General features: G+C 44.8%; 1 protein-coding gene across 1 annotated transcript; it reads right to left on the reverse strand.

Moving 5' to 3' along the window:
• Positions 1–3,555: 3,555 nt before the first annotated feature.
• LOC306751327 (putative phospholipid-transporting ATPase IM) lies at positions 3,556–16,216 on the reverse strand (the record flags this gene model as incomplete). Its single annotated transcript, XM_079234891.1, has 28 exons — positions 3,556–3,852; positions 4,876–5,006; positions 5,102–5,240; positions 5,347–5,592; positions 5,763–5,846; positions 6,503–6,726; positions 6,854–7,037; positions 7,855–8,005; positions 8,366–8,471; positions 8,718–8,829; positions 9,170–9,334; positions 9,424–9,539; positions 10,211–10,399; positions 10,636–10,801; positions 10,891–10,934; positions 11,036–11,244; positions 11,345–11,538; positions 11,645–11,733; positions 12,833–12,991; positions 13,478–13,560; positions 13,675–13,745; positions 13,868–13,940; positions 14,063–14,124; positions 14,233–14,331; positions 14,528–14,641; positions 14,728–14,786; positions 14,890–14,973; positions 16,189–16,216. 28 exons carry the CDS (start codon positions 16,214–16,216, stop codon positions 3,556–3,558), a joined length of 3,678 nt encoding a protein of 1,225 aa, XP_079091017.1.
• Between the last annotated feature and the right edge of the window lie 991 nt (positions 16,217–17,207).

Genomic DNA, 17,207 nt, shown 5'->3' on the forward strand with positions numbered 1-17,207 from the left:
CTATTTAAAAAAAAAACAGGAGTTCAAGGAACTTTTACCCGTTTGCCCTACAGCGCAGAGAGCCAAATACACACAATGTTATAGAGAGGCTCTGTTCAGTAGAAGAATATTTCCTGGCCCGGTGTGTCACCAACCAGACCAGCCTGATGAGATCCGTGCTCATAGAAGTTATTGCTGAGTCTGACATGTTCTCCTGGGATCATGAGTGATATGCGGCACACCAGCGCTAATGTTGCAGCTGGGAGCCGGGTGCACTTTCTAAGGTTGAAGGTAATCCTTTATTTAGACACGCGCCTCACAAGTGACACCACTCATAGATAACTCTCCCTTTGCATGTCTCTCTCGATCCCTTTAGTCAAGCATTTAAAACAGTTACACCGATGTCTGACCTCTGCTAAGCTAAAGTCTTAACGCTGAGTACGGCTCCTCACATGCCGAGTCAGGTTGCCTCTGAATCTACACCTGCAGAGGTTACTCAGCTGTTCTGTGATAATCATGTGCCACAGGTGGTAAATGATCGGTTCTCCATGGGCGGCAACCTGTGGTTCTGTCAAGGGAAGCCAATGCCTGAAGTGCATTGAACTTGCATTCGTTCTAATTTCCAGTCTTCTTCAATACAGCATGTTTAGTGGACTATGGTCTATTTAGACTCAAATAGACCATAAAGCAGGGTATGTTTTAGGGCGGGGCTACTTTGTGATTGACAGGCCAAGAAAAAACCAATATGGTGACGCCCAATATGCCAAACTCGAGGCTTTAGAACGGCAGTCCACAAACCAAATGGGTGACGTCCACTTCCCGTCTATGGTTGTCTATCGCAGAATTAATACTATGCGTCTAAGGTGCCTTGAACGACCCCTAGAGGCTAAAAGTATTGATGTCAAAATGTCCCCCACCTGACTAGTGACAGGTGGGAGGCCGGACCGGCAGCCTGTTCTCTGGGGCTCATCGGGGAAATGGGAAAGGGAAAGGGGTTCATAAGCAGTCTGAGTGTCTGAGCGATCAGGCATCCAAGCAAATCAAAGTCAAAAATCTGGACATAAGAGTTCAAAATTTGATCTGATGTGAGGTCCTGGGACGTCGTATGTGAACAGATTGTAAATTACATTCGTATTTGTGATTTTGGGCTATACAAAAGCAATTGAATCAAATTGAAGATACCTCTTCATGTGCCAAAGTGGTGGTTAAAGGGAAACATCTTGAGTGACAATCACAAAAAAAAGGACATCCTCTGGGGCTCACAAATACAGAAGGTTGTCCCACAGAGCAGCCGATTGTTGCCCGGTCCTCTCAAGGCCCAGTTGGACCGCTCAAGTGTGAAATTCTCTTTAAGTCAAGTCTGCTTGTCTCCTATTATAGAAGCTGACCAGTCGAAGCTTGAACTTTGACCTCAGGGAGATTGCTGTTGTTTGTCGAAACACTTATGCACACACAGGCTCACCGTGCTTTGGCCCCGTCCCCGATTTGCCCCAGTTTCTGATTTTTATTTGTTTGTTCCTGGAACAATAAATATCAGTCTATTAATAGCATGAAGGATTTAGCAGAATTAGTTTTGGGTCACAAAATGTAGCTTGTAAGAAATTAATAATGTATGATTAAAGTTCAACAATTGTCTGTAATCAGAAATAGGATGAAACGATCAAGCCACTGGCTTTGGTTTGGGTGTGCCACACAAGCAGCTTATTTATAGAGCATACCAGCGCTCGTCCCCTTCCATGCTGTGGGGGTCTCTCGTGACCTTCACTGTGGCGTCTGCTGACTGTGCTGCATGGCCAGAAAGGGGAGGAGCCAGGGTTAACCTGTAGCAGAAGGAATGAATGCTAAATCTGAATCTTTGCCAAGTGTAGGACTTCTAATGGTCCTTAAAATAATTCAAAAGATATCATTTGACAGTCATTTTTCAGGATTCTTTTTCTCCCCTCTATTTCAAACCTGTTATCAACATTTGGAGTCATGAGCTGTGTTCTTTTTCTTGTGGATCAGAAAGCAAATGGATCCGTGCCCGGGACAGCCCTCCACCCGTGATGTCATCGCTGGCAGTCCCAGAGGACACTGCAGTTGAATGCAGTACGTGTGTGTGTGTGTGTGTGTGTGTGTGTGTGTGTGTAGTGCAGACATAACAGTCCAGGATGCATGTATGTGAGAGAGAGCGAGAGAGAGAGAGCGAGAGAGAGAGAGAGAGAGAGATAGAAAGAGAGAGAGAGAAAGCATGCATAATGCATACAAATCTGGAGGATTGAGGCTTCTGGAAAGAGTCCGAGTTATCAAATATTTACAATAATAAGACATTTTTGCCCTTCATATACATATTCTGTGTACAGGCTTGTTCTCAATGTGTGTTTCTATCAGTTCATCTACAAAATCAACATCGTTTCAACCGACTTGTTCAGCAGGAAGCGTCATTATGAGCCGACCTTGGGAACCACAAGCGGAGGTGTGTCCATCTGACGTCATGATAAGATATGAGATGTAAGATTACTTGGTCTAGCGATCAATGTCGATCAAGTTATGGAGTTGTAGAAAGGGTGACGGAATAAAAATGAATGACATGATGGCAAAATATGTGTTTGAACTGAAAAGAAAAAGGGGATTTTATGAATAATGTGTGGCGCCTGCTGGTCCCACTGTCCCTCGTATGAATCACTGAACCTTTATGTCACCAATACGGCGACAACGCCAGGGTACAGAGTACATCTTCACAGGCAAAGAAAATGTCAAATGAACAAACAGTTTAATTAACGCAGAGCAGAGCATTATTAAAACAATGTTAAAAAAAATCATCATCATATATATAATTATGTAAACAACAGAGTGAAAATAGTGGATTTCAACTAAAATCACTGTTTCATGCTTTCTAAGAATGACACCCTGAGTATTGACAATCCACTTGAAGAAAAGAAAACTAAAAACAAACAATTAAAAAAGGTACAAAATACAACTTCATGTCAGAGGCAGTGTGGTGAGATCAGTGGAAAACCTTTTACATTCATTTCAACTGAACTTTCTTTGAAATCACAACAATTTGGTTCAATTCATGACAGTAGTAAGTTTCCTGGTTTGCATGTTTCAGCTCGTTAAGGACAAACTGCATCAAATATTTCTAAATTTCATAAAGCCATCAACCCATCCAGGTTGCTTATGTTCTACTGTTTTTCTACGGTGTATAAAACAGCCGACACTTAAAATAATCTTTCACAACTTTTCCTGAAAGCCTTGATTTGCTGACTTGATTCAATGTCAATTAAGTCGTTATTGAAATGAACTGGAAAAGCATTATTACATCGATGTGTTGTTGGAAAACCAAAATGTGGTTTTAATCTCTCCTCTTTGCAATGAAAAAGTGCTTTTCAGCATCTGAGAGATTCAAGTGATTCCCTGCTTAAAACCATGTGTTGATTGTTGTTATAAGGAAATAAATTGAAGCCGATATAAGAAAATCAATTGTCAGCAGTGATGTTGAGCAGCGTGTGAGTGTTGCTGAAACACACCAAAGCACCGTGTGGTCCTTTGAGGTTGCATGTGCTGCCAAGTTCAACATGTTCCCAGTGATATGCATCACTCTGCTGCGGCGGCCGCTCCTCCGGCCCGAGGGCCCTGCGAGTCCTCCGGCTCCTCGGCGATGGTGCGGTAGAACTGCGGCTGATTCTGAGCCAGCGGGGAGTCCGTCTGCGTGAACAGCGCCGGTCGGCTCCTCAGGGGCATCTTCAGCAGGAACCTCCGGGACGTCACCAGCTCGCCGTAGCCCTGCGCGTGGGAGAAGGCGTAGCCTGAGCGGCGGGTGCTGATGCGCCTGGCGGGCGGGCGGCGAGGCGCCGGCGCCGGCAGCGCCTCCTTCCGTAACTTGGTCCTCACCTAGAGGAAGGACGGGGGGGACGAGTCGTTAATGTAGACCTCGATATGGGTACATGTTGCTGGTGGTCCACATATCTCTATAATGTCATGGCTTGTATATTTGTATCCCATAATGTGACCTCAGAATTATTATAAGGCTTTAGTCTATATCGAAATATCCTTAATGTACCAGTGCCAGCTAAGTCCATCACAGTCGCCACTTTAAAAGATGTTTTACCTTGAAATGATAATGTTAATTCATGTTATTATTACTAACCCAAGGTATTGTGACTACCTCATAGATGACGCCACTGAAGGCCAACATTTTGATATGTATGAATCTGAGATAAGTGGAGGCAGCCGGCCCTTGAATGTTTCAGTAATCCAATTTTTAACGCTAATGATGCTCAGCAACCTGATAGATCTTTATCAGTCCAAAGACACAATATTTAAACATATTTCAGTTGTTGTCAAACCAAGCAAATGTGACCACACTCAAAAATATCATTTCTTACTAGTTTTTACAAAGTAACAGTTACTTGCAGGTTGAAAATAACTCATTTACTAATTGGTTTGAGTTAAGCTAACTTGATACACTCAAGTAGCAAAAAGCGGCTGCGGTCTGAGCATGTGCAGAAGCCAACATTCAGTCCGTGTGCGAGCTCATGGTGGACATGGTGGATCGAGCTGACTCAGAAACTGAAGCAAGAAAGTCTCATTTTGTCTTTTGAAGAACAATAAAGTAAGTTATCAAGCAAACAATAACTGTGTGTAAAATGTTTAGTGTTTCCTACTGCTGCTAATGTTAGCTAGCGTGAGTTTGCTAACGTTAACTAGCCAACGCTAGCTGACTTAGCGTTAGCTTACACTCACTGCACATTATAGTACATCAGAAGGCTTTTTGGAACATACATGGGATAATGTGGGAGTATAAATGGCCGCATTATTGCCATATAACATATGTTATCACTCAGAGAGCTTTAATTATTGAAGGGAGAAAGGCACTGAGGTATAAGAGAGTGTCGGTGTCGTGTGCCGTCTCACCTTGTCGTTGATGGTGGGCCGAAGCTGAATGAGAATGAAGCGGAAAGCCACCACCGGCAGAATGCAGAGGAGGGAAGTCAGGAAGACGGTGAGCCAAATGTTGGGCTGGTTCAGAGAGTTTCTTGCCGTGCCTGGAAGTTCCAGACGCGTCAGACCAGCAGCAACAACCCCGCAGTAAAAGCGTTTATTATCACACTATAATATTGTACGAGCCGATCGTACTCACCGATGAAGGGGAAAGAGGAGGTGAAGATGAGGAACATGCCGTTGCTGTACATGGTTAACGTGATGGCGAAGTAAGCGGCCAGGCTGCCCCCGACAAAGAACTGGTTCACTGCCGTCCAGTAGTGGGTGTCCAGACACAGCTGCAAAGAGACGCATTTAATTCAGCCTCACATATATGTATTCAGTCGTTCATGATGTGTGTTTTCAAAGGTTGCATTTCGATGAATCCCATTTGCTGTCCCCAACCTGTATGTTCATCACGATCAGCAGACAGGTCTGCGCCAGCAGAGCAAAGGACTGGTAGTCGGCGACGTCCTTGCCGTCGTCTCGGACCGTGTCGTGCATGGCGGCCCACGGGATGAAGAAGAGGATGAGGGAGCTGTAGCAGCTGTGCATCATGCAGCGCACAAAGGCCTTTTTACTGAAGTACAGGTTGAGCTGGCCCGGGGAGTAGAGCTGGGGGTACTGGAAACTCCAGCGGTCGTTCACATCCTGCAGAATGAATCAGAGGATTAGAGAGAGAGAGAGCCAAGAGGATACAAGTGGGCTGATGTAGTACAGATACATTATATGATATTAAACCAATTAAAATGTTGTATTGGAGCCTGTGAGCTATATTCAAAGGAACTGAACATGAACTTATTATTATTGATAGTGCACACCTGGTCAAAGAGGCTCATGCCGAGGACAGGAAGTGCTGTGTAAACCAGGTTGTACAAGGTGATGAACCACTCGTCGTACACCGTCTGTGAACAAGAACCACAAAGAGGACATTGGTCGTGTAAATACAGCATTAATAACATTGTATCTGTTTAATGTCGAACATTTGTTGAATAGGGTACATTTAAGCAAACTATTTGTATTTTTGTATCGTTGTTTCCATAGTGTCCATCTCTCCAATTACGTCTGTTGAGTTGTTCTAGACTGACACATCCCGCTGGTTGTGGACTGCCGTTTGAAGTCTCTAGTTCGTTGTTTTGGCCGTCGCCATCTTGTTTTTTTGCAACCAGAAGTGGCATGAAGATGGAGTAAAACGGAATGCCGACTAAGACATTTTTAGGCATCAAAATGTTAAAATGAACTTACAACGGAGTGGCGACCTGTGAATAACCTTGTAGCCCCGCCTTAAAGCGTACTCTGCTTTATAGTCTTTGTCTCTAAATGGAGCATAATTTACGAATGAACATAATGCTGTATTGAAGAAACTAGAGATTGAGACCATAAACTAATGTTTACTGAGGTAAAAAAAATAACCTGCAGTGGGTAATTTTTTTTCCCATTTCAACCAGAGACATCATTTATTTCAATATGCATTATTCTTAGAGTTTATCAAGTGCCTCACTCGATCACACATTTTTTTCCCCTCTGCATGTAACCCATTAAAAAGGATGTGACATCATACCTGAGCAGAGAAGCCGCAGAAGAATGCATACCAGAAATGCACAAAGGTGAAGGTGAAGTTCTTGTAAAAGAAGTATTTTAGGAACTTGCACATGCGCAGGTAGGACCAGCGGCCGTGCACCAGCAGGAGGCGCTGAAGGTACCGGAACTGGGCGAAGGAGTAGTCGCTGGAGAGAACCGCCTGCATGCCCTCCTGACCGCTGATACCAACACCGATGTGAGCCGCTGGAGGGCGGGACAGGAAGACAAAGACGCAGGGTTCACGTGATGAGTAACAACAACTATCGGCCAAGTGTTCGCTTTCACTGCAAATACGTCTCTCGGATTGTCGCGGTACCCTGAATGGGCTCACCCTTGATCATGCTGACATCGTTGGCCCCGTCGCCGATGGCCAGAGTGACGGCCTGCTTGTATTTCTTCACCAGCTGAACCACCTGGGCCTTCTGCAGAGGGGTGACCCTGCAGCAGATCACGGTCTGACACATGCATGCTGTCCTCAGCAGCTCCAGCTGCAAGTCCTTTTCCAGTGCAAAGGCCTGAGGACCAAAGGGAAGATGGGATTAGAGGGTCGTGATGAGGGTCAGGAGTAGAGCCACAACACACAAATTCAACCTGATACCAAAAATAAATCATCAAGTAGTTAGATCAGGGTTCATACACATTTTGACCAGTGGATTTCCATAACTTTAAACCAAATTTCCATGACCAAACATTTTGTGAAATCTCGGTGTAAACATGAAAAAGTGAGAAAATGTAGTCTTTAAACTAACAATGAGAATTCCAAAGCATACAGTAAACCTTAAATGACACAAATGAATGAGAGACAATAGTTTGATTAAAAGAATAAACATATATATATATATATATATATATATATATATATATATATATATATATATATATATATATATATATATATATATGCCTGTGTCATTATTGCAAACTCAGCGTAAATGAACGACATGAACACATGAATATAACACATTTCCATGACTTTTCCTAAACTTTTGGGATTTTATATTTTTCAAGGACTTTTCCAGGCCTGGCAATAACCATTTTAAAATTCCATTACTTTTCCAGGTTTTCCATGATCGTAAGAACCCTGTTAGATTTAAATATATATTAGGTCTAAAAATACTAGAATCAGCCTGAAATTTATTTATTTTTTATTGGTGTTATTTTTTTTGGGCCCAGCAAGGCCACTTTATATTTAAAAAAAAACGTAAAATAAAAACAGCGCATCTAGCAGGACTTTTCCGGATCAACGATATACGGAGATAAAAGGGTCCAACATGTCTTGTTTATTCAGCAGCTGGTGAAAAATAGAAAGCGTGACTGAAAAAGCCTTCCTACCAAACTGTGCCCATTTATAACTAGGCCATATTCTCCCTCCGTCTTCTCGTCCTCCACTCTCTCCATCTTCTCCATCCAAAACAGGCCGGCTCGACCCTTGATCACAGTCGGCTCCTCCGCCCCGTCGGGACACATTTTCCTCCTCGCATTCCTGAAGAGGTTGGGCATGGGGATGGTCAGTTTTAAAGAAAAGTTTTGGCGGATAATGAAAACATTGTGATGGATAATGTGAAACTGTGTAATTAATCCATGATTAACATGTGTGCCGAACCATAAGGATATCCAGCTGTTTAAAATACAGTTATCATAGTAAACTGCATAACTTCCCTTAGCATAGCAGTCACTACACCGAAAAAATAAGCATCAAATGTATGTCAAATTGTGTGGAATACATTATTAAATCCCAACAATTCTTTTGTCATAGTTATATGAAATGTGTTGATGTTGGAAAATGACCTGCTAAATATATATTTGTTCTATTCAGTAGTCCTTTCTTTGGGACTATACGTACTGCAGCTCCTCTCTGACTGCCTCCGCCGTGTTGGCCGCCACAACGAAAATCTCCTTCATCTCCTCTCTCAGCATGTTGCAGGAGTAGCCGATGTTCTCCGCCGTCTCTGTTTCAATACGCACAGTTACCGCGGTGCAAATCATACCTCAAATGTGCCAAAACATTTTCTCTCTGTGACTCTGGTGAATTTACACATGAAACACAGCATGTTTAGATGCACCATTAGAGACCCCAAGGGGGAGATCAACAGTGAGAGAAAAGGAGCATATACTTCTCATTGCATTAGTGTCTCACTTTACCCGTCTTTAAATGTGCGATTCAAACGGGAACACAAAATCTGTGACTCACTCACCCTGTTTATCACCAGTTAACACCCAGATTTTGATGTCAGCTTTAGCCAGTTGCTCTATGGTCTGTGGCACGCCGTCCTGCAGCTTGTCCTCCACAGCTGTCGCTCCCAACAGCTAGAAAAAAAACAAAAAAAGGGTGGGCAAAAATGTTAAAATGATTCAGTCTGTGTGTGTGATGCAACACTGTTTTCACAGCTCATGTTCTTTCCCCTGGCAGGATTAAAACATACATTTAATAAAGCAATGCTGGTTTCATTTGCAGTTCTGCATATGAGATATTTTTATTGGTCTGAGGCAGGGTTTCATCATTTTTCTGTGTCTCATCGTTATGAATCTAACGTTATTATGTAGCAGGATATGCAGTATATTAAATATTTTTCCCAAATAAGCAGGCACCCAAAGAACAAAGCCGAACATGAACCACCAATCAAACTCCGCAGCGATGTGCACTGACCATCAGGTCTTTCTCTATCTCTTCGTAGAGCTGATCGAGCCTCTCCTCTCGGTCGTCCATGGCGGTGCTGGCCTCATGGTGGCGCAGCTTCCACTCATCCATGTAGCTCTCATCCAGGTCCTTGTAGGCCAGCACTAGCGTGCGAAGGCCGTCTCCTGCATACTCCTGTTCCAGTTGGACAAATAAAACACGTATTCAACTGTCAAATAGGCGAATGCGTTGCGAAAAGAAGAAAAAACTACGCCGTCACTCACGTTGAGGTGTCTGGTGGTCACTTCCATCAGTTTGTTGCAGGACGGGTGCAGTCTTTCGTAGATGATGGTGTCTGCTCCTTTGCAGTAGAGAGTCAACTTGCCTTTGGGGTCGCGCACTGGAAATCATGTTGGGAGTCGTGAGGCGACACATCGCTGCTAGCATCACTTTCATGACAGGGTGAGACGGAGTTAAATGGATCCACGCGAACAGTGTGCCTTCCACTAAAGGGTAGAAGACACAACCATCGGATCGGCCTTGAAGCGCCAATGAGGATTGCTCGAAGTGGCAACTTTCACCGTGTGATTGGAGCTAAGGAATACTTTGGGTATCGGCCCATTGATTTATTGACAGATTTCTTTTCTAACTTTGTAAAAACTAAAATATCTATACTCGCTATAAATGCACTGAATTATTTGTTGCTAAAATAATACCAGCAAATAATACCAGAAACTGACACTGACACTGACACAATTAACAGGGATTACTATTGAAGTGAAAACGGTTTTAATGCAGCAACACATTGGTCCAAACGTATCTAGTACTTCAAATTCTACTCTATAATCTAGATACCAAAGTTACTATCGAAACATATAATATAATTGAATAGATCGGCCCCATTGTCGCGATAACTGCTCCAGCAATTTGAGTCAGTATTGGCCCGATATCGGTGCATCGCTGCAGCCGGGAACAAAACCCTGAAGGAATTATATTATCTCTCTTGAAAGTCTACAGAGACTCAAACGTCATATTTTGGCAACGTTGAAAAAAAAACATTTTCCCTCTCACCTATGATGGACATCCTCTTGCGGACGTTGTTGAAGTCGAGAACGGCCAGGAGCTCGTAGACGACCTGCCTGCCCAGCTCCACGGCCGTGATGCTCTCTGGGGTGCGCGAGCGGAACACAAAACCAAAGTTCCTGGCCGCGGTCACCAGCGCGCCCTCGTCGGGCGACTGGGCCTGGTAGTTGAGCTCGCCTGCCAGGAGATGGAGACGGCAAGAGAGAGGGGGAGGGGAAAGTTGCATTGCTGTCAGTCACTGGGTCCTTTTTTTTTTTTTTACTGCCACTAAAAATGGTTCATACGAGTAGTAAAAATATGTATAAGGAAAAAAGAAAAAAGAAAGAGAAGGAATTTCACACATTTCCTAATCAGGGACAGAACACACACACATGTAACTCCTCTGCATCCACGTATAACTGGAGGACGCTCACCCTCTTTCTTTTCCTCGGGCATGACGGTGTGGCACAGAGCCAGCAGGCGGAAGAAGGCCCGAGCCTCTTCGTTTCCCTCTCTCACCGTCTCCACCAGGCTGTGGTCGTGAAAGGCGAACTTCGGATCGGCCAGCTGGTTCCAGGAGAAGTCCACTTTCTCCGTCTTCTGCGGAGGGGAAGAGAGACAAAAGAGTTGGAGTGACAGACACAACATTCACAGAAATATACAATGGTGCGTCGTCATTCTTCTCTCACCTCTGTTATTTCCACCCTCTGTCCAGAGAAGTCAAACAGCTCCCCTGGATAACAGAGAAATACACTCCCAAATCAGTCATCAGTCATCCAGCCACCGCCGGTGTGTCCGTGCAACTAAACGCTGCATGCGGGCCCAGCAGCTCACCGTAAGCTTTCCCGTTGATGGTGCACTTGTTGAACGTCATGATGTTCTGCGTCAGGGTGCCGGTCTTGTCGCTGAAGATGTATTTGATCTGGCCCAGCTCCTCGTTGAGCGTGGTGGTCCTCGCCTGGGCGGGGGTGTCGCTCTTGGGGTAGTACATCTTCCGGTCCCAGTCGATGTAGAAGCTGTTCCCCAGACGGATGATCTCCACACTGACATCGACACACAGTGGGAGGGAGGGAAGGAGGGAGGGGAGCGTGAGACTAGGACTCTGAAACTAAAGTCACGCTACGTTTTTTTGCCGTACCGCACCTGACGTAGAGCGAAATGGGCACCATCGTGTTGAGGATGATGATGTAGGACCAGAAGGAGAGGAAGGCAGAGAGGGCGGCGCTGGCCTCTTGGTCCCGAGGGAGGAAGACCGTGAACACCGAGCCCTCCCTCACCTCCCAGATCGCATTGCCGATGGCCAGGACGGTGCACATTAACGCCAGGAAGCCAAAGATCTGATGGCGTCAAGATATCACACATTTCAATATAAGGAATATAGAAAGACGGTATCAATCCGTACTGCAATGTCAACGCTTGGACAATCTTAAAGTTGACACTCACGCACAACACCAGCACATTCATCAGGTGATCAATGCTCGTCCGTTTGAATATTGTCTTCCCGCTGTTCTGCATCAGCTTGGTGTCGGGACCTGGAGAGAGTCCAGCACTGAATGTTAATGTCCGTACGCAGACAATCATGCAGATGGATAAAATAAGAGATGCGCTTTCGGCATTTGTAGAGACGCCGTTGAAGAGAAAGTCAAGTTTAGATCGGTCATTAATACGTAATGAAGTTTGTACTCATAGTGTGTTTTACTTAACCTTTCTCTCGTGAAGGCCTGTAAGGTCATAATGCAGGGGTGTCAAACATACGGGCATGCTAACCATTGAGCCACAGTCGGAATTGATTGGAGTACTGACACTACTAAAGATATTGTCCAACTGCGAGGGAATCTGCAGAGGAGAGCCCAGGCAAATAAACAGTGTATGAATTTTTGGTCTTTATGTTTCTAGTTTATTGTAGAAATATCTTAAAATACCAGAGAAATAGTGTCATTATGTATGCGTTATTATGCTGTGATTTTACTAGTCCGGCACCACTTGAGATCAAAATGGGCAGCATGTGGCCCCTTCACTAAAATGAGTTTGACACCCCTGTTATAATGTGACGAACTACAACGTGGACTTCCCAACACGTGCCTGCCTTGTCTATCTTGTTTGATGAAAGCTACTGCAGAGATTCCGATTGAGTCGTTTTTGAAATGTTTATCAAATTCAGTGGTTGGTGGCTCTGAAAACATCTATTTTTGCTCCCCTGGATTCGTTTCGGGTGCAACAGGTTTTCCTTCACTCAATTCATGTTTGTTAGTTTCGGTATTTAACCGAACTCATCCAACGTTAGCATATGAAATGCTAACTGAGTGCAGGTTTGGTCATTTACTGAGACGGTAGGCTGCAAAAAAGAAATAGGAGCTTGTAGCTAAAGTAGAGTTAATTTAATCTACTCACCATTAACTGCCCTTATCTTTGCAAATTCCATTAATTCTTAATCAATGCCGTATTTGACTGCCATGGCAATTTTTTTATGTTATAATTGACAGTCTTCTTTAGATACTCCCCCCCCCCCGCCCCACACTGGAACTGGTCTGACTTGAGTTGATCTGTTTCCCGCCCCTGCAGACTTGAGTCTCTCGAGCCACGGTAGAGTTCTGTTGCTCGCATAATACTCCGGTCAGAGCAACTATTTACCTCCGAAGATGACCAGACCGAAGCACCACTCGGTGTTCCTCAGAGTGCAACCTCTGAGCAGCACCTTGTCATTGTCCAGAGAGTAGGTTTGTCCGTCCAGGTTGAGGGTTCCCTTGAACTTGTCCAGACGGTTGTTGGGCGGCTCGCATCGCACTTCACCTGAGAGAGAGAGGGAGAGAGAGAGAGAGAGATTCAGTAACATAGTTAAGTTAACTGCTAGAAAGTGTGATGTGTTCATGAGGAAGAGTAGGTATTTAGTTCTACACTTAATTGTGTAATTTCCATTGTTCCTACCTCAATGTTTTACGACAGCTCTAACACAAAAATTGTGAATTTTAACCCTAATAACTAATCCTATTTACTGTTTGAGTTGTGTTTAGAGGTTGTACATCAGGATTATATATTATTGTAGCCCTGATTTTTATGTTTAATTTGATACCTAACGTGTTTTTTTCTTTTGGTGGGGGAGGGATTTATACCATGATTTCTTCTTGATTTTCCTGATATAAAAAGGGCTGAACAGGTTGGAAATAAGTACAGAGAAATCCCAATATCTTGAACAAAAATCGGCCACAAATACTGTTATCCCAGAATGGTGGGCTACTTGTCAAACTATGCTGAACACTGCTTCTTTCAGCTTCCCACCATTGAAGCCAGCCAGCGCGTCGATGCCGTCCCCCATCTCTCCGGTTACCGTCAGGGCCTGTTTCACCTTCAGATTGGTTTCACTGGGGGAGACACACCGAGAGGACGTGAGAGGGACCCGGCTGAGGGAGGGGCGGGGGGAGGGGGGGGGAGAAATCCAAGACCAGTGTGAGACATCGGCCGTCAGCCGCGCTTACCCGTCCAGTTCAGCCGTTTCCACGTAGACCAGGTTGAGAGGCTCGCTGCTGGACAGCAACATGAGGTCAGCCTTCAAAAGGGAAAGCGTCAAAATACAGTGCGCACAGCTCAAAGTAGATCACAAATAAGCTTTATGATCACTCAAAGGGAACTTTGTCTCATTTATTGTTATCGTGGCCTCTCCATACTCACTGTGACGAACTGATTATTCTCCAGTTTGATTATGTCTCCAACCTGAACGTTCATCCATTTTTCATTTTTCAGTCTGCCAGAAAAAAATGTAAACACACCACGAGATTCCGAAATTAAATAACAAATGTTCTGTGAAGCTCAAGAAAGCTGGATATATACAGGATATATTTGTATCTGCGAGGCAAAACGACTCACTCTCCGTCGATGAGGACGTCCACCAGGCGGTTGTTCACCTGCTTGTCGCTTCGGTGTCTGTTCTACTCGGGGGACAAAAGAGTGAAAACGTTTTGGGGTTATTATTATTCCCATGTGTTTGGATTACTTTCCGTCTTGCGTTGAGCGGAATCCCCACGATTCCTTCTTACTAAGTCATCGCTGGCGTCTTTGACCGCCGTCATGGACAGCACCAAGATGAGCGGGACGGCCGTGGTGAACCAGGACAGGGAGGAGATTTGCGGGATGACCTGAGAAGAAAAAAATGCTTTAATACCATGCATCTGCATTATATCTCTAATATTCTGGAAGCTGTCAGGTCAACGGTCAAATTCCTAACAAGAATTATTTGTGGACAACATTTGCAAAGACATCCGTCTCTCTGCCGCTATCAGTGAGCATGATCCTCACTGGCTACCTGTGCTACAACACAGACACGGTATCTACCTGGAGGACCATGAGGAAGAGGAAGTAGGCATTGGCGAGCCTCCGGAACTGCTCGAAGAGGTTGAGCGGGAGGAAGGTGAAAAGGTTGTATTTGGCGGTCTTGATGGCGTTGTCCTGCAGGAAGAGGGAAGTGACAGGTGAAAGGTGGCGAAGGCAGACGGCCGTGTGTCTCGTCTCACGTTTTCCCCTTCCATACTCACGGCATAGTGGTAAGACAGGTTGAAGGGTCTGTCATTCGCTCGGAAGTGTCTCTCCTCCTCTGTGACAGAAAACACAACGTGGATGAAGCGCCGGCGATGCAAGAACAAGAACCTCTACATTTAAAGAACCTTTACATTTAATGCCCAGCAGTCGGAGCTCACCTATCTTCTCCTCTTTCCCACACAACGGGCCGAAGTACGACGTTACCGACCCCATCTTCAGCTCAGCATCTCCACACCTCCCGCCTGGAGAAAGAGCACTACGTTAAACTTCCACCAATCACAGAGCGACGCCATTTCCTCATAGCTGGACCGACTAAAGAGAAACTGTGGCAGAAGTGAGTAGGGGAACTAGTGTATTTATTGAGGTTCTTGTTTGCATACAAGTACGGTTCAGAACCCTGGTTTGCTCTTAAAGCCATAAAGAAAAACAAATGGCTTGGATGCTACATTACACCCAGGTGAAAAAACACATTCGGATGTGCATGAGGTGATATCGGGCGACATCTTTAGACTTTCTTTTATCTGCTCTGTGGAGCTGTAAATGCACGGGGAGGCACTCCTTTCTCAACCCTTTGTACCAGAGGGAAGTCTACGTCACCACAAAGATCAAATTAGCGAGGCGACCGTGAAAGTTTGACTTTGAGAGAGAGAGAGAGAGAGAAAGAGAGAGAGAGCAGCTCATTCCCCTGTATTTGTTTTCAACGCAAGTCAAAAAGAATTGTCTGTCGTCCACGTCAAAGAAGATGAGACATAGTTTGTCATCAATACACTCAGCGAGGCCCTGATTCTTCACGGTCGGACATGTTTCCCTCGCTCGCACTCTCATAACGAATGAAATATGAAAACAAATGGGATTACAACATTACAAAAGGGACACAAGTCCCTACTAAGGTTCTGTACATCCACCATTTCACCAATGTCTGCAAAACAAATGAAAAAACAAGCCACATACCTCAAACAAGAAGGAAAAAGAAGAAGTGACTTCCTGTGCACAGTCCTGCACACACACATAGACACAGGAACACAGGGGCCTCAACGGGACAAACAATAAGAGGCAGATCCTCCCTTTGCTTCCGACTCAGGTGAAGTAAATCCAGGCGCCCACCGCCCCTCCCCCACCTCGTCTGTGCTCTGTCTGGACGTCCAGGCACCGGCAGAGAACGGGGCTTGACCGGGGGCCTCCAGCAGGATGAAAGACACGCAGGATGGGACGACAGGTGAAGCGCCGCGGTGGTGATAGAGAGTGGTTAGGTTTCAGGTTGAAAGCAGGAAGAGCCCCCGCCTCCCTCGGATGCCTAACAGCTCTGAGCTTGAGCAAACATTGCAGCGATCTTTGGACCTGGAGGTGGCGCGAAGAGTGGAATGGGGGGGCTGTAAAAACAACAGCACAGGTGCATGGCCCCGGGCCAATCAGGGGCCGGCGTTACGGCCGTGATCTGGGCATCAGGTGGGACACACCTTGTGGCGGGTGCACATGCTCAGACATCCTGGGCTTGTTTTTTTTACTTACTTGAAGGGTAAAGATTTTTTAATTTAATTTTTTATAAATGATTTACTAAAATGTCAGATCCAGATATTGTGATTTCATGGCAGACAGAAATGGAATTTAATACCTGGATTAGAACACAAGGGGAGGGCTGTGTGTCATCCGGGGGATCTCAACATGAACAGCTTGCTAAATTAGTTATTGTGTGTGTGTGTGTGTGTGTGTGTGTGTGTGTGTGTGTGTGTGTGTGTGTGTGTGTGAGAGAGTGAGTGAGTGAGAGAGAGAAAGAGTGTGAACGATTGTGTGAGTGAGTGTGTGTGTGTGTCTGAATGGATGTCGTAAAACAGACCTGATGATCGTTTTTTGCGAGAAGATCACTCTCAACAGAACTCTCAACAGAGTTCAACACTTGAAAGTATGTCATGTGCATCAATTTACATTCATTCAAATTGGAGGAAAAAAAAATAAAAAAAAAATATATATATATATATATATATATATATATTGGGCTGTCAGGGCCAGCTACGCCTTCTCTGCTGGCCTAAACAGAATTAATAAAACAAAGTTATAGGTATTTCTTCTCACAAATACAGTACATGTATTGTAATTTGTTCCCTATTAGTTTATTTTCTCATTGCATAGCTCCTGTCTTCCTCTGTTGCTCTGTGGCCCGAGGCCTTCTAGCTGGCCTTTGCAGGTTAAAGTACATGGGGACGTTATCGTTGATTCTCATAGTCTTCAACCAATCAGACCATTAGTGTGACATGTTGGGCATATTCTTTGACGTGCCAGGGCCACCGAGGCTGCCTGGAAGTACGTCAGCAATAACATGCGCTGTGATTGGTCAGTGGGCCAGCGTGACCTTTTTCAACAGAAAGCTACCAAGCTGCTGCAGCTCAGTAGTAGTCAGAAGAGTTCAAGCTGAAACATAAGATAGGTTATGCAGTTTTTTTTGCTTGCTGTAGTTTATTTAACACTCAATGGCTGAAGG

Source organism: Taurulus bubalis (assembly GCF_910589615.1).
Source record: "Taurulus bubalis genome assembly, chromosome: 19".
Taxonomy (NCBI): domain Eukaryota; kingdom Metazoa; phylum Chordata; class Actinopteri; order Perciformes; family Cottidae; genus Taurulus; species Taurulus bubalis.